Raw genomic sequence first — 17,679 nt, forward strand, 5'->3', positions numbered from 1 at the left:
TTATGGATAGTCTTGTCCTCTAGGAATTTCTCCAGAATCAATTTTTAAAGTTGTTGAATTTTGTTGCCATTAATCCATTTAGTGGCACAGATTTTCTTTGGTGATCTGAAGGGAAAGCAAACCTGTTTGTCTTCTCCAGGCCCTCTTCAGTAATGACAGTGACAGTGAAGACCCTCCAGAGGCCAAACCAGTGCCACAGCTCCCTGCTGCCAAGGAGCCCACGATCATCCCTCGCAGGACGGGGCAGAGGATGGCATCTGGCCAAAAGCTATCTAAGGGAAGCCTTGCTAAAGTGGAAGGATGTGGTGGTAGCTCCTCAGAGGACTGCTCTCAGGTAGGGAAGGCAAAGCCCCGTCCTGGAAGGCCCTGCACCAGGAGAGCTGGTCGACGAGGAAGGAAACCAGAAGGAATCCAAGAAGGGCCTTATGAGGAGACAATGGGCAAAGTTCAGGATGAACAGGGACAAGGAGGAGGAGGAGGAGGAGGAGAAGAAGAAGAAAAGGAGCTGCTGAGAACCATTGAAGAGGGGCTTGAGGCCAGTTTTGAAATCTTCCGGGGTTCTGATGAAGATATTAAAGGTAGGCTGGACCATATGAAGAACCCTAGAATGGACTAGGTCAGAGACTGATGGCACGTGGCTGGCAGCGCGTGGCCTTTGCCTGTGGTTAGCTTTTGCCCTTTCCAGAACCCTCACACCAACAATGCTATCAAAATTCAGGAGTAAAACAAATCCCTTTCAAGCAAGATTTCTTTGCCTGTTTTAAAGCAGTAGTCCTGGTTTGCTCCTGAATTTTGATGGTTTACTGTATGTTTCTGTGTACACGACCCCCCAATGTATAAAACGACCCCCTAATTTTGACCCTTGATGGAGGCGGAGGAGCAGTTCATGGGCAGCTGCTCCTCCACTTCTGTCTCCTCCTGCTGCTGCTGCTGCCTCCGCTGCTCGCCCGCTCACCTCCACCAGTGCAACTGCTGGGGCTCACCTCCAGCTCACGTCGCTGCCTTTTCCCTTGCCCTAAGGAGACGATCACTGGAGGAGGTGATCCAGCGGCAGTGCCAGGAAGAGGCGCCCGAGTGCGTGCGAGTGCTTATTTGCCTCCGCCGCCGCCTCCTGCCTCTGCCACCAGAGGGGACAAGGCGGCGATGTGAGCTGAGCCCGCCAGTCCCGCTGGAGATGGTGATTGGGCGGGCAGGGGAGGCAGCAGCAAGAGGTGCCCGAGCGCGTGTGACTGCTCCTTTGCCTCCACCTCCTGCTGCTGCTGCTTCTGCCTCGGGGCCACTGGAGGGGAGAAACCGCGAGCTCTGGAAGGGGCAATTGGGCGGCGGCAGCAAGAGGCACCCGAGCGCGAGTGAGCGGGCGACTGCTTCGTTCTGTGTATAAAATTTAATTTTTCCTCTAATTATTTTAGGAAAAAAGTGTCATTTTGTACATGGAAAAATACGGTAATCCATAATGACTTTTGGAGAGATAGTGTGTCATCCCCCCCGCCCTCCACAAGAACTGCTGAACTGCTTGTCTGTGGAACTGGCTTGATGGATGTTTCCTGCGAAGCAGTGGGAGTGGAAATGTGAGGCTTTGAAGAGGAAATTTAGTGGCCTCGAGCCTCTTTTATGAGAAAAGCAAAGTCTAAAGAAGAACAAATGAGTGATATGTTAAGAACAGGCTCCAGTTTGGTAATAGAGCCGAGGTGGTTCTCTTGCCTTCCTAAATAAGATTTTTCTAAATCAGGTTGTTGAAGTTTGTTGGGCTGATTCCTTCTGCCACTCCATTCAGAATTTCAAGCAGAACTTGCCGTGAAGGGTTTCTTGTGCCATAGGCTTTTATGGCTTTTGTGCCTCTCAAGTAGTTTTCAGCCCATTCAAGTGTATTGGCATTTCCCCTTAGGGAGGATTCTCCACAATTGTAAAATAGAATGTCTTTAAAATCATAGAAGGCTTCCTCAACCCTGGTGCCTTTCATAGATGCTAAGCTGCAACTGTCATGGCTGTGCTGGTTTGGGATGATAAAGCCCTAGTCAAGAGTCCAAGACTGTGAAAGGCTGCCTTACCTTTTTGATGTCTTGATTTTTCCCCCATGAGCTTTCTTGGGAAGACTTAGTCCCTGTCTCATCATGCAGGGCGTGCTTCTGTGGAAGTGTGCTAAAGGCAACATTTGGCCATTGTCACTGACAGATGGGCACATTTTTTTTCTCTTGACAGAGTATGAAAGGCAGGCTAATACAGAAGATGACCAAGAGGTTCTCCGGCGAGATGCCAGCGGTGATTGTCCCGTGGAGGTTTTCCAGGCTGCAGACAACAGGCACTCAGAGGACCCTTTCGACCTGTCTTCCCTGGCCTCTTCCTTGGATACACCAGCCAGTAAGGCCCAAGGAGGGGATCACTCTTCTCCTCCTCCTCCTCAACCCCCTATATAGTTATGTCATTATCAGAAAGGCTTTCTAACACAGGTCATGGCAGACCCTTCAAGCCATCCTGTTCTGGGTGAAGAGCTTGTTCGCCTACCTGACAGAGCTGTTGCCGTTATAAAATGGGAAGAAGAAGATCCAAATATAAGTTTGCCTTCAGTGGGATCATGTGTTGTTGTTGCTTTGCTTACATTGTTAAGTTGACTTAAAGAGGAATAGCCAAAGTGTGGTCCTCCAGGGACCAGAAATGGGCCTCTAGAGCTTCCGTAATTCCTAAAAAAAAGTTTTTAGAACTTGGGGCTCAGAAATTCACTTTGTGCTGCCCGGATGACCTGGGAGGAAATTTTGCTGAGTTTTGTAAAGGCCCAGTAGTACCTCTTACAATCTCCCAAAATTTTAAAGGCATTAGAAGGGGCAAAGTTTTTTTTAAGGTAAAAAAACTTTTCTTTTTTCTTTAAAAATTTTTTTGAGGGGGCAACAAGAACATCCCTCCACAGTCCAGAGAAGGATATGTGTAGGCTTTCAACCCTTAAGTATTGTCCTATTTCAAATATTTTTTAATTATTTGAATGGTTTTGTATGTTTTTAATATAGTTTCATTGTTTGTGTTGTGCTCTAAGCCTGTTGATAAAGTGTGAGTTAAAAATGTTTAGCTTAAAAAAATAAGGACCAGGGATGGAAAACATGACCCTGCCAATTTTCATCAGTCTCAGTGAGCATGGCCAGTAGTTGGGGACCAAGGAAGTTGTACTCTACAGCAGGGGTCCCCAAGTTCTGGTCAGTGGCTTTGCCAAGACCAGGCCGCAGAGACAAATCTCCTGCCCCCCCAACACGCACAGACACGTGCACGCCCCACGCACACACGACCCCCTCCCATGCCTCCCCCGCATACACACTAAAGCGGTCCGTGGAGGCAAAAAGGTTGGGGACCACCACTCTAGAGTATGTACCAGCTGGTTCCCAATTTGGATAACCCATGCATTGTTTTTTACTACAACTCCCAGAAACCCTGGCCAGCACAACTGTTGGTGAAGGCTTCTGGGAGTTTAGTCCTGGGTGACCCAAGGTTGGGAGCCATTGCCCTTCCCACATGGCGGGGGAAAGGCAGAGGTCAGACTTCCAGAGATCTCAAACATTATTATATACAAGTGGGAGGGAGGGGGGGAAAGGGAGGGTGTGAATCCCACATTTTAAGAACTGCAGTAATAATTGATTTACATAATAAAACAACGGATCTGAACATACATTCAGGTTGTCGTTTACAAAAGTTATTAAAGTAGCATTCTTCCCAAATTGCAGCTATTGCAGACTTCCTGTCCGCCAACTCAATCTATGACACGTTGCAAGCTGCCTTCCACTTAGTCAGCCATTACCCTTCGGGAACCCTCTACAGCCGTCTCTGCCAGCTCATGGCCCTGTGTATTGGGAGCCGGGACCCAACAGCTACAGCCTACCTGGTTTCTGAGTCAGTGGCTGTCACTCTTCGTCATCAGATAATGACTGTCATTCACAGGAAACTCAAGTAAGAAAAGGAGGGTGGTATATGTTAGTCTGGAGAATGTCTTGTTGGTATTGAGTGGAGATGAAAGAATAACAAATAGAGCCTCAAAAGAGGTTACCTTTGGACTTGCTGCCCTAAACATACTTCCTGATAGGAAAGCAGTGAGCCCAGATCCTCCTCCTCCTCCTCCTCTGAAAGCAGGACATTTTCCTATGGATTGTACACTGAATGGGATATAAACCATGTCTAGTTCAGCAGAACTTCTGTAGAGTTTATGGAAACTCAGCGGTCAGGGAATCATACAGTGACTCAGGAGTATTTGGGATGTGGACTGTAAAGAGTACTGAAGCCTTCTTGACCATGGCGTACAATGCAGAACAAGCCTTGCTTGGAAATAGCAGTTTCTGAGTTTTAAAGATTTATAAGACTTTCCCCAGGGGACTGAAACAGGGCATTCCTTGTAGAGGGATTCCTCCATAATGCCTCTAGAGTGAAAGAAAGGTGCAGAGTTGTCCTTACAAACAGATCGAACAAGGCAATGGCTTTAGCAAGCAGATGTGGCTTCTGGGGCAGAAATGGCTTCCCTTTGGCCATTCCTTTCCGTAGCAGGACCCAGCTGCATGAGCCGACGCAGCCAGTCCTATTTGCCCTGAACTGGCCTCCCACCCTCAATGTGGTGTCCCTTTGCCAATATTCCACTGACAGCCCCTTTCAGCTGTTACATGTGTAGATTGTGCAGGCCCAGTATAAGGCCCTTGCCTTGGAGAGCAAAATGTCCTTTTCCAGCCTTGCAGCTTAATTTTCTAAAATTATTCTGCAACATTAACACTGTTAAAATCCATACCTGTGGAAAACAGATGCTGGTTGGCTATCACTGTAAATGTAACAGATTTCAGTTTATGTTGTTTTTATAGGCTATCGAGTTGCTTCTGACTTGCAGTGACCCTAGGAATCAGTGAATTCTAAAAGATACAATCATGAACCAGAGTCTTCTAAACGAAAAACTGTACTTTTTAGGAGTTCACAATCTGTACAGTCATCTTCCTGGTCATGGTTTTGCAGACAGAATAGAACTAATTCATCTTCCGCTTCAAATTATAGTCTGTTTGCTGTCCATATTGTCTATTTGGTGATTCCATGTGTACAGTTCAGTCATCAGCTCAGTTGCCTGAAGCATCTATTTTCAACAAATAGAATCATAGAATAATGGGGCTGGAAAGCCATTGAGTCCAACCCCTTGCTCAAGGCAGGAATCCACATCAAAGTAGATCTGATGGGTAGTAAATAAATAGTTGCTTCATAGAATTCCACAGCTGGCTCCCCTGCTTCACTTCTAATGTCTAAACTGGATCCTTTGGCAATGTTAAGTTCTGCTTCATTTTCGGGTTTGTTTTTTTCTTCATTCCAGTCATCTGTGATTATGATTATTATCTGATCTATTTCTTCCCGATCCTTCCTTGCGTTTTATATACTTGGAACATTGGAGGGTCGGGTGTGTTCTGAAGCATCTGAAACATAATATCGGAAATGACTTCCCATTTCCTCCAGTATGCCTCTTTGAGAAGGCTGTATCTCAGTCACTCTTCCCTCTTGTTCCATCCATAGCAAAATGAGAAAGGCATCTGTGGTCAGTGCCTGCAGACAGTTGGAAGCTCTTAGCCTGCAAGAAGGAAAAGCGGATTCTCGGGCGCAGCACCTCTCAGAGCTCCAGAGCCTCTTTGAATTCAGCTACTCTACTTCCGCAGAGCTGGGGACAGAGACCTTCAAGAAGCAGCTACGACAAATCCCCCATGGTATATGGCTGTTTTGGATGAGGGAGAGGGGATAAGGGATGATTGCTCTGGGGTTAGCAAGTAGGGCTCTTCTAAATAGCCAGACAGTAGCATTTATGCTGCAGTGGCAGGAAGGGTATAGGATTAGAGATGGGTACGAAACTAAAAATGAACCAGGAAGTTTGTTTAAAATTGCTGTTTCATTGGTTCAGGTTGGTTCAGTTTCGGCAAACCCAGAAAACATGAACCAACCCGAACCATGAACTTTAAAGCAATTTTCATGAACTTCCTGGTTTATTTTCACCTCTGCCCCCTTCCCACTGCCCTTGTTGTCTCCTTGCCTGGTTCTGCCGCCTCCTCTTCCTTCTCCTCTTCGGCCATCTTGAGAGACAACAGCTTGGCTTCCCTTCTGGGAACCCAGGCTGGTTATCTCTGCGCATGTGCCTGCCGGGCATGAATGTTTTTTAAAATCTAATTGATTCGCAGTTTGATTTTTAAAAAGTTCAGGTGATTTGTGGGTATTCAGAAACCACAATTTTTGTGGTTCATTCCCATCTCTATTTAGGATCTTGTAACAAAAGAAAAGGTTTGGGTTCTTGTAACCTTGAACGCCCCTTCATGGATTGCTGCCTTGCCGTGGCAAAGGGGCTTGAGTAATTCAGAGAAGCGATGGGCTATGCCGTGCAGGGACACCCAAAACGGAGAGGTCACGGTGGAGAGTTCTGACTAAATGCAATCCACCTGGAGCAGGTACTGGCAAGCCGCTCCAGTATCTTTGTTAAGAAAACCCCATGGAAAGAAACAAAAGGCTAAAAGATAAGACGCTGGAAGATGGGACTCTCAGGTCGGAAGGCTTCCAACATGTTAGAGGAAGAGCGGAGGACAAGGACAAGTAGCTCCAGAGCTAATGAAGTAGTTGGGCCAAAGCTGAAAGGATGCTCAGCTGTGGACCTGCCTGGAAGTGAAAGGAAGGTCTGATGCTGCAAAGCCAGGAGGCAATGGAAGACAGGAGGGCCTGGCGTGCTCTGGTCCATGGGGTCACAATGAATTGGACACGAATTAATTAAAGCTTACAAGACTCCAGACTGAGAACATAAAGTGTGCAACTTAAATTGACACTGAAACCATGAACAGGAAGCTGATCCCTAAGTTGAAATCGTGTGCTCTGATTTTCCCTGAATGTATATAGGTTATTGGGCATGTTGAACGGTACAGTAGAGAGGCTTTGGGAAACAGATACTGGGAAGGGAGGAAGTCAATGGGGGAAAATGTGGGTCCCGCCGATGCTGAAGTACAACTGTCATGCCTGTCTATTAGGAACACCCCTGTCTTAACAAATGCAAGATATTTTGTGCTGGAAGCCAGTTTGACCCATATTACTCTTCATCAAATATATGCACTGCTTTAACTATCATGAGCCATCCTCCACATGGCGTAAGCATGGCCTGTTTAAAAATAAATAACTTGAGGCACCCTTCTTCCCCCATCACAGGAGTGATAGTGTGCATACTGACCCTGGTGAGCATCCAACCAGACACTGTTGGGGATCTCCTCCTGCTGACCCGCCTGGAAAAGGATGCCACCCCTGTGACAATCCAGATGCAGAGCGTCCATTCCAAGGTAAGTGCAGCCGGGAACAGAAATTCTGGCATGCCGCCTCCCGAGGGCAGGTCGAGGTCCCTCCCTCACAAGGTCTCTTTGTGTTTTGCAGATGCCCTTAAGTGCAGCGCTCGGCGAGTTTGATGCTATCTTGCAGAAGCAAAAAGAGATCTCTAACTGCACGGAGAAGGAGGAGTGGTGGAATGGGCGGATTGCTCTGGATAACAGAATGAAGGTGAGTGGCTGGCAATTTGGTACAGCCTTGTCAATCAGAATTCTCAACCCTATGGTTGTCCAGAGCCAAAAAAAATGCCAAAGCAGTTATAAGCAGCTGTAGGTCTCCTTACACACTTTTGCTTTGTGACCTTTTGCTACCAAAGGATGTTGGTGGTGCTGCTACTTCATAGGCCAGTGTCTGATCTTCTTGCCATTATTTTTTTTTTTAAAAAAAACGTTTTCCCCTCTTGATTTCTTCATTCTTTGTTCTTCTCCTACCTGGACTTTCAGGCAACGGCATTATTTTCCTGTGTTTGCCACCAGGACTGAAAATAAGCAACACATTTGTGGAGCGTCCCCCTGCTCTCAACCCCTTCATAAAATCATGGAAGAATGACATTGGGAAGGGGCCTATAAGGCCGCCCAGTCCAGCCCTCTGCTCAATGCATGTCTCTTGGTTTCCCCCTTCCCCTTGGCAGCAGGTGGCAACTGGGTGATAGGCGATCCCTGTTTGAAGAACTCTTCCTTCACTCCCTAGGCTTTGATTGAGTCGCTGGAGAGAGACGTGCTCGGTTGCTGGAGGGGTGCCCTGCTCCCAGCCGGCGAGGATCCGAGTCTGGCAGAGGAAGCCCTCTGCTTGCAGACACGTCTTGAGGAGTGTGGCTGTCAGGAAGTGGATCTGGCACTACTCAAGGTGAGTCACGGCTGTCCATATACGTGTCCTCCATGCACATTCCAAATCCTTTTGGAAAACTGTCCCAAGTCACTAGACCTCTCCCCAACACATGGCGGTGCAAGGATGGAGATCATGCATCCCTCCATGTTTTGCCAGTTGGCATCTCCCAGCATTCTTCCTTGTCTCTTCTGTCTAGGTGTGATAGGAAGTGCAGAACAAACATACAGTATTTAGAGAGCCTCACAGTCCTCGTTTCTGTGTTGTATGAAAGATATGTCTCCATTGAAGTACCTGGATCTGAGCAGCACAGTTTTGGTTATACACTGGTTCCCCCCCCCCAATAAATAAATAAATGAATGAATAAACATTCAATAAATACTGTACTGCTATTCATCTCTGGGCAGTGGCCTGAGACAGGTGGGTCTCAGGCTTCCCTAAAGCCCTGTTGGTGGCAGTATGGTGGCTGCCAGGCTGATGGTGGTGGTCCTCTGGGCAGCCCCCTCTCGTGTCATGGCAGCTCCACGTGGCAGCCAGGGAGGAAGGACGGCTAGGGCATGCTGGAGGCTGACATGGATGGGTGGAGGTGTGTGTTCATCAACTGTTTATACTTTGTAATTATGTTTTTGCATAAGAGTTACACACAGATTTTGAAGTACACGGGGGTCCAGGCCCCAAACCCTCAGCATTGTTGGGAGGAAGAAATGTATTTTTGTTATGTTTTTAAACTCTGTCCTGATTTTGCCTCGGATCAATTTCATTAAGTAATTCTCTGTTGTTCATGGAAGGTTTCCTTATGCACATATGTAAATGCTTTCTCTCTTACCATGTAGATCATAACAATCAACTTCTGCCTTATGACCTGCATCTTCCACCCCTTTAAAAAAACACAGTCTTTGGGTGCTTTTAATATTTAATTATTGGGTATATTCTCCAACACCTTTATTTATTAAGCCAGCCTTTCTGCAGGTGGGTGGTCCCAAAGCAGCTCAAAAGTTTTGCCCTTCTGTGCCTCTTGACCTTTGTCTCACTAACAAAGAGTTGTGCATGATTGTTGTGTGGCAGAAAGAGTACAAATCAAATTCCTATTCTTCTCGAACAGGTCATGCTGACTGGGTCACATCTCCTGACCCCAGAAGATGTGCAGTGTTTGGTACTGGGGCTGAACTCCTCAGAACCTGAGAAAGCCCAAAACCTTCTGCAGGAGGCAGTGGACAAAGTGGGAGAACGTTCTGCTCCGGCATCTAGCGGCCATGTGGTTCTCGTGCTGGATAAAGTGGGTGGCCGATGTCTTCCACCTTGTTTTATTCTTGGGATGGGGCGAAAGACAACTGCAAGGGTGCATCCTTGCCTTGTGGAAGGAAGGGGTGGTGGTTGGTGCTGCTTGGGTCCCTTTCCCAGTGGGGGGAAGGAATGGGAACTCCCTGTTGCTTCACTTGGTCCTTGGGTGCTGCTCTTCTTCTTCTACCCACCGCCACTTCCCAAATGACACTCCAGAACCAGGGTTTGAGAGGACAGCTTGTGGCTTCTCTCTTTCTGATTATCTGGAGGGAAACTATCTGCCCCATTCCAGAGTGTGCAGGAGGGGAGAGATTGGTCTTTTGTTTCTGCTCCATTGATTATAGCTGTGAAAGAGCTCTGGGCTGCACAATAGAACGGCTCTTTCCTCTCATCTGGAGGAAAGGGGGACTGAATTCCTAGTTTTCTCTTCCAGCATTTGCAGAAGCTTCCCTGGGAAAACATTCCATGCTTGCGAGGCCAGTCCGTGACCCGGTTGCCATCTTTGCGCTTCCTGCTTAGCTACTCACTTGCCAAAAAGGTAAAGAATTGCCCTCAGAGGGCAAAGCAGTGACTTGGTTTTCCTCTTGGTTTTTGCTTTGTTACTCAAAAGGTAAAAGGTACCTTCTTGGGATGGCAGAGATCCTATGATATTATGCAGGCTATACATGTTGATTTAGGCCCCTGGCTGTGGAGCCAGAGGTTGGGAGTTTGATTCCCTGTTGGGCCTCCTTGACAGGGGCTGGACGCGGTGATTATAGGGTCCCTTCCAGCTCTGCAGTTTTAAGATGATGATGTGATTATAAATAAATAAAATGAATAAATAAAATGAATAAAATGAAATAATCCCTGTCCAACTAGAAGATGCAAGAGTGTGACCCAAGTGTTGAACTGATCACCACTTTTAAAGAATTTATTTAATAACCAAAGGCACCTACTACTTGTGCCTTATTTGCATAGGTGTTAAGTTTTGGAGAAGGATGAAGGAAATCAGGGGTGCATGAGCTTTTATCTAAACCAGACGTTGCCTTCCACATGATGCTGGACTTCCGCGCTGGTCAATGCCAACCAGTATGGCCTATGGTCAATTATGGGAGTGGTATTTCAGCATCACTTCAGAGAGCCTGAAATTACTCACCTCTAATTAGCCAAGAGGGTCATTTTCTAGATCTAAATGAGACATTGGTCTAAGCAAATATTGTGTATTCGAGGGGTGTATTGGTTTTAATTTTTCCTAAATAAATTCTTTGCCTTCTTAAAGGCTCAGTTCTGAGGTTTATGTAAGTCAACATTGCTTTTTAATTGGATTAATTTAGGCTACTCCTATTTGTGGAAAGGGGCAGTGAGGGTGGTAAGATGCTGAAACATTGCTTGCAAGAGGACATTTCTTCTCCATGCATGCACTCTCTTCTTTGGTGAATTCCCTCCTCAAGGCTATGCCCCATGGAAATCCAAAACCACTTACCAAGCTTTTATCTGTTTCGTCTCCCAATGGATAAAACCAAATCTTCTGCCTTTCCTTTAACAGTATCAGGAAGAGACTGTTCTCCACCAGGGTGTCAACAGCAGCAACACCTTCTACGTTTTAAATCCACACACAAACCTCCCTGGAACAGAGAAGATTTTCAGAGATTGGTTTCAGAGGTGAGTATCTGTACACAGTATCTTGTGTCTGTACATTCATGCCTGTGGTTAGAGGTTGGGAAAGTTACTTTTTTGGACTAGAAGTGGCCAAGGGTTCTGAAAGGGAACTATCCCAAGTTTTGTGTTCATGTGCTGTCCGGAGACCTTGAGTCTTTCAAGTAAGCAAGCTCCAGGGGCTTCCTTTATGCTAACGGAGAGCTTTCCAAAGTGCTAAATGAAGGCGCAGCTGGCACTGATTATCTCTTACGCTCCTAATTACTCACTAGTGAGCCTGGATGGACAGGAGTTGTGGGAGAGGTTCCTGGTGCAGACCAAGTCCCGCTGGCCCTGGAAGAACGCGATCTCTACATGTGAGTATGTTATGGAGCTCTGTCCTTAGCCAGTGATGAAGGAGAAGACGGGGACCATGATATAAATGGCTGCACAGAAGCATGCTATAAAGAGTTCTCTTAAAATCGGCAAAGTTCTGTAATTTTTGAGGTAGGGTAGACTCATGGTATCCTACTTACTAAGTTGACCCGGCTGGAGGTATTATTCTGTCTTCTGCACTTCGATTGCACATACAGTGGTGCCTCGCTTAACGAGGATAATCCGTTCCAGCGAAATCGTTGTAGAGCGAAATCCTCATTAAGTGAAAATAAAAAAACCCATTGAAATGCATTGAAAACCCATTCAATGCATTCCAATGGGCTGAAAACTCACCGTCCAGCGAAGATCCTCCATAGGGGCGGCCATTTTTGCTGCCTGTAAAGCGAGCAATCCGTCCAAAAACACAGTGGGAAGCCATTTTACACAGCGGGCAGCCATTTTGAAGCCGCCAATCAGTTGTTTTAAAATCGTTATAATGCAAAGAATCGGTTCCCGAAGCAGGGAACCGATTGTCGCAAAGCGGATTTTGTCTATTAAAACATGGTTTTGCGATCGCAAAAGCGATCGCAAAAAGTTCATTGTATAGCAGTTTCGTCATTTAACGAAGCAATCATTAAGCGAGGCACCACTGTAATGTTTTTAATGGAATTTTTCTAGACAGCGAAAAGTATAAGGTGGCCTTTTGCAGTGAGGCCCCAGAAAAAGTATTGCTAAAAAAAGACACAGAGGAAAGTGCACAAAGAAGTAAAAGAGGAAAATCTGAAGAAACACACAGGAATAGCACAGTATTTTTCAAGGCCTTTAATGATGTTGGCTGGTACCTTCACTGTTGTACTGGAATGCAAAGACCAGTGTCGGGATCTGCAGACCAGGAAAAAAGGTTTGTGAAAACTGGACTTCATAAACAAGGGGTATCTTTTATTCATGGAAAAGCATTCAGCATTGAGTTACACTGCTTTTTCCTTCCCTTTCCTGGCTAATTACCATGTGCCAGACAGATAGATAGTTAAAGGAGCTCCATTCTAGACAGCTGTGTGCTTCTTACAGGGCTTAGAAAAGTTATTTGTTGGCTACAACTTCCAGAATTCCTTGGCCAGCCTTTCCACTGCACTCCAGAAAAGTAATATATATACCTAAATAAAAGAAGCAGTGTCGAAAACTGAATGTACGGCTCAGTCCCTGTCCCTCTGTTTATGGCTAAGCTTCGAAGCAAATGAATGAAGGTGGAGAGAAAAGTTTTTTTTAAATGGTGAAATGAACATTCTCAACAGGAATTTAGATTCCATTGGGACTTCTCTGCCTGCAAACAAACAGGTCATTTCCAAGCTTCATTTTTCTTTAGGCCATTGGCGGGGCCAGATTTCCCTTCCCTCCTGCAGCCACCAGGCAGCTGTGTGTCGTTCTTGGTGGAGGAGGGCCTTCAGGCATTTGTGAAGAAATCTGCCTGCCCCTCTTAACCTGCTGGTGGGAGCCAAACTGTTCCCTTGCGGTGCTACTCCTTTTGAGAAGGAGGGGCAAGAAACCTTCCAGCAGCCTTTGCTCCTCTAGTGATGGCAGACATGGGTTCAGTTTGGAGATGAAGTCCTAGTGGAAGTCTCAAACTTTTCCTGGAAAGTGAGGTCATGCAATAACAATGAGTATACGTGAAGCAGAGACTCCTCGTGATTCCATCTTTTGGCTCCACCGGGGGTACGTGGTTTGTTGTTCAACTCTGCCTGTCTAGAGCACTGGTTCTTAACCTTGGGTTACTCAGGAGTATTGGACTGCAACTCCCAGAAGCCTTCACCACCAGCTGTCCTGACTGGGGTTTCTGGGAGTTGCAGTTCAAAAGCATCCGAGTAACAAAGGTTAAGAACCACTGAGAGCGGGGAACGGAGGCTGGAGTATGAAGCTGGTTAGATTTCTGGTCCAGCACAACATTCTTGAATTGGTTTCTTCTTCTGCTTGCTCTTATTCCTTTAGCTATGCTGGGCATGGGGCAGGTGCACGCTTCGTGGACTCCATCCTGAAGGTGGACTGCAGGGCTGTGGCTCTTCTCTTCGGCTGCAGCAGTGCTGCCCTGGCCGTGCAAGGCAATCTGGAAGGAAATGGGGCTATCCTCAAGTTTCTCATGGCAGGGTGGTAAGTTGCTCTGACCTCTGCTGGCCTAAACTCTCTCTCAGTCTGTTAAATCTGAGACATCAGTGGCTGAAATCCAACAGTAAGTACAACTAGAGTAGGCCCATTGGATCAATGGAACTTACGGAGGAATTGACTCGCCAAACCCCCACTGAAGCCATGGACATCCTCTAGTCGTGACTTACTACTGGATTTCAGTCACTGAGTCATTTCAGACCACATGCTCTGCTAGACATGAAATATGCATTGAAAAGATTTAGCCTTCTTCATCCTTCCTGGAGCAAGGAGAATCCACACCATATTGCCTAGCAGTATAATGGGCAGTGGAAACTCATGCAAGGAGAAAACACTACATATATGATTCTCCATCTTAGGCTGTGCTGCAACAGGCAAGTACAGGTGAATCCCAGAAATATCCCTGTAGAACAGAAAGCAAGATTCTGTTGCTACCTTTTGTCCTCCCTTTAGAGAGGATGAAATGTTCAGAAGCCGCAAGGAGGATGCCTGCCTTCAGGAATGTAATTCAAGCTTCTCTCTCTCTCTCTCTCTCCCTCTCCCCCCCTCCCCCCCCATGATGTTTCTCATCTGTAGTTAGAAAGGTATTTCTTCCGGCTCTGATTTGTCTCAGGAGGAGATTGTGTTGCCTGAAAAGTGAGGCGGCTGTGCTGTCTGGCACGTGTAATCTAGCTGTTTGCCCTGGAAACATCTCTGCAATGCATTTGCATACAAAGTTTATGCAGGATAGTTATGGGGTTTGCGCGTGTAGGGCCGGGTGCTTGTAAGGATGATGCAACCTTTGCAGCATTAAGCTGAGTTTAACAGATGTGTGATCCCTTCTAGTTCTACAGAAGGCCCTTGGTTCTTGTAACTTTAAAAATCTGAGGCTGGCTTACCTCGGTTTTAAACATTAAAGCTTCATAAAAGAATGAGGGCAAATGTTGAGACGCTCATAGGAAGCCTTGCCCCAGAAACTCATTGAGCCTCCAGTGACAGCATTTCAGCTGCAGGTAGAAACAGCATTTCCAAATGCTGCACCACCTAGTAAAGGGCCTGTTCATTATATAGGACCAACTAGGTGCCCTCCAGTTGCGATGGGCCACAACCCTTATCATCCCCAGCCACCATGATCTTGTTGCCTAGAAGTGTTTTTTTGAAGCGCGATCAAGAAAAATAATATGTTCTATTTCCATTACAGCTGCTATATTCAAGCGATGTGTTTCTCTCCTCCCACCTCTTGTTTTTCAGTCCCCTAGTGCTGGGTAACCTCTGGGATGTAACTGACCGAGACATTGATCGTTACATGGAGGCGCTTCTGAAGAACTGGCTCAAGGCAGGATCAGGAGCCCCTCTGCTCCAGTATGTCATACAGTCCCGCCAAGCCCCCAGACTCAAATACATGATAGGTGCTGCTCCCATAGCCTATGGCCTACCAGTATTTCTGCGGTAGAAAACAAGAGACTATCTAGTGTACGGAAACAGGGATTTGGAAGGACTCTGATGAATTTTGATTCAGGCCTGTACTGCCTAAATGCAAACTAACCTCAGGGAATAGAGGATTAAATATTAGCCCAAAGTAGGTTGGTTTGTTCACCTCTTGCCTTGCCTTTGGTAGAAGGCCTGTAACTGCTTTTACAGGGGATGCTCCTGCCTAAGCTGCTGTTCTGTGGGAAATGTTCACATTTGCACAATGTACATATTTTGAATTTTCAGAGATTATTATAAATTATTCTTAAATCTATACGTATTTTAATGTTTCAAAAATCTGAATAAAGCTTCAAGCAGTGTGTGTGTGTTTGTATGTGTATATATATATATATAAAACCCATTCTGAGCTTGCATCATTGGATTAACTTTGGTCAGTGGATGACTAATCTGAGAACTGCACAGCTGGAAGAGACCCTATAGGCCATCGAGTCCAGCCCCTCTCAAGGAGGCACAGTGGGGAATCGAACTCCCAACCTCTGGCTCCGCAGCCAGAGACCTCAACCACTGAACTATCCAGCAGTTCATATATGTATTAAAGTTGATGGTCCTTGAGAAGTTATATCTGGTGTCTGGGGTAAAGTTTGGGGAAATTATTGGTTATGCTGTCTAGAAGATAGTAGAATTATAGTCCTAGAAAGTAACTTTTCCAAACTGTTCTGATGGTCCTACTGTTCTAGCTCTGAAGTTAAAAAAATCTGATTTTGGTGTGGCCAAACTGTTGGTGCATATACATTCCTTTATGGATTTTCACTAACATTTATGTCTTGCAGTCTTCCTTATTTCAAGCTTTAAGAAAGTGGCTGTGCACTTACAAATAAAAGCAGAGCACCTGTGATAATAAGGATCTCCCCAGCTTTTGTACTAGGATAATCATTTTTAAATGGAAAATTCCCACCAAAATAATTTATTTGTCCTTGACACAGAGGGATGTCTTAGAAAACGTTTTTTTAAAAATACCCTTACGAAACATCAGAAGTCTAAAGTAAAAAAGGCATCTCACAAAGATGGACATTTCAGGTAGAGCCAACAATGCAAGGAGGTCAGCAGGGGCTAGACAATTATAAAGGGTCTGCTGTTCCTTTATATGCCAGTGCAAGAACTGAATTGCCCTCAGTTTTAAGATTCATACATAAATTGCCTTGAATGATACATTCAGGACACTAGTCATAGGCTGATGAGGGTTACGTGTAGAGGAACACCAAAGCAGGACTACAATGGCAGACTGCCCCCTGCCACTACAACAACATATTTATCTATGGAGGTAGTTCCCAACCTTGGGTAACCTGGGTGTTGCTGGACTGCAACTCCCAGAAACCTTCATCAGTGACTGCTGGCCAGGATTTGGGAGATTACAGAACAAAGACATGGGTTACCCAAGGTTGGGAACCAGTGATCTGGGGGAAATGGATTCTGATTAGATGGATGATCAGAGTTCATCCATTAAAGCAATGGTTCCCAACCTTGGGTCCCCAGATGTTCCTGGACTTCCAAGTCCCAAAAGTCCCTGGCAAGCTATGCTGGCCAGGACTTCTGGGAGTTGGGTCCTCCAGGTGTTCTTAGACTTCATAGGCATCCTTCAGTCTTGCGAGACTATGGTAACGTGATCTGTACAGAGGACTTGGAACAGCGTTTAGTGTTTTGACACTGTCCAATGGAAAGGCAAGAGCCAATACAACTGGTTTCAGGGACGTCGCAGGAGTTGCCAGAATGACACGAATTGCCTTCAAGACTCCGGATTTTGCCTCAATGTTAACTCCTGATGCCTTTTCCAACAATGGATATAGCCACAAGGCAATGGAGGTTTGAAATCAGAGTTTTCCTTCTAGATGGGCTGCCTTCCAGGGCTGAACGAGTCCCACCTACCCGGCCTGTTCCCTCATGGTACGGGCAGCGATGGCGACGTCTCAGTGGGGGATTGAAGTCGGAGTTTTCCTTCTCCTAGATGGGCTGCTTCCAGGTTAGACTACAAGGTTGGGAAACACTTCACTCAGGAAATGCCATCAGTCGCCATTCACCAATCTCACAAAGGACTTAATCTAAACTATTGTTTGACCCCAAAACTCACCTAGTATGTAACAGAGAGGACGGTACATGTTGAGTTTGTGCAGGCTACCTTAAGCTATAAAAGATCTGAGCCGTGGCTTCTGCATCCAAGAGGCAATGCTTGAGCTTAGGCTTCAACCTGAGCCGCCACCTCCCTATGGCAATGTATTTGTGACATCATCCTATTGTAAAGACATAGCTCTGTTGCAGAGGTAACAATTGTGAGTAGAGAAATGCAGTATTGTGATGTTGGGTGTGCTGTGCATAATTTTTTTTTGCATTGGCCTCTGCAACTTGCCTGGAGGCATCATCAGCTGTGCTCTTTGGGAACAAAGATTTGCCCTCTGGATTTGTTCATAAGGATTACTGTGAAAGGTAGAGTAATCCAAAGTGTTTCGGATATTCCATGTGTAATACTGGTGCTGAAAGCTATATCCAACATTCCATGCGTGGAAGGTGACTGCCTTGGCCTCCTTTGTAGCTCACTACACCCTTGCCAACCTCATCCAGGGCAGACTGGTGAGAGCATGTGAGGCTGGTAGAGGAAGAGACAGACACAGCTGAACAACGCAACTG

The 17,679-nt window shown here is 46.1% G+C and overlaps 1 protein-coding gene across 1 annotated transcript in view; it reads left to right on the top strand.

Annotated features, from left to right (window-relative positions):
• The window catches only part of ESPL1 (extra spindle pole bodies like 1, separase), a 49,328-nt gene extending 33,969 nt beyond the window's left edge, over positions 1 to 15,359 (top strand). Inside the window, exons 19-31 of the mRNA XM_020778144.3 lie at positions 140 to 578; positions 2,200 to 2,358; positions 3,705 to 3,927; positions 5,512 to 5,699; positions 7,171 to 7,298; positions 7,390 to 7,512; positions 8,032 to 8,187; positions 9,269 to 9,442; positions 9,881 to 9,985; positions 10,973 to 11,088; positions 11,355 to 11,438; positions 13,420 to 13,578; positions 14,821 to 15,359. Of these exons, the coding sequence (XP_020633803.3) occupies positions 140 to 578; positions 2,200 to 2,358; positions 3,705 to 3,927; positions 5,512 to 5,699; positions 7,171 to 7,298; positions 7,390 to 7,512; positions 8,032 to 8,187; positions 9,269 to 9,442; positions 9,881 to 9,985; positions 10,973 to 11,088; positions 11,355 to 11,438; positions 13,420 to 13,578; positions 14,821 to 15,022 (2,256 nt within the window). The 3' untranslated portion in view covers positions 15,023 to 15,359. The remainder of the gene's footprint in view (positions 1 to 139; positions 579 to 2,199; positions 2,359 to 3,704; positions 3,928 to 5,511; positions 5,700 to 7,170; positions 7,299 to 7,389; positions 7,513 to 8,031; positions 8,188 to 9,268; positions 9,443 to 9,880; positions 9,986 to 10,972; positions 11,089 to 11,354; positions 11,439 to 13,419; positions 13,579 to 14,820) is intronic.
• The last annotated feature ends 2,320 nt before the right edge of the window (positions 15,360 to 17,679 follow it).

Source organism: Pogona vitticeps, chromosome 2 (assembly GCF_051106095.1).
Source record: "Pogona vitticeps strain Pit_001003342236 chromosome 2, PviZW2.1, whole genome shotgun sequence".
Classification (NCBI taxonomy): Eukaryota; Metazoa; Chordata; class Lepidosauria; order Squamata; family Agamidae; genus Pogona; species Pogona vitticeps.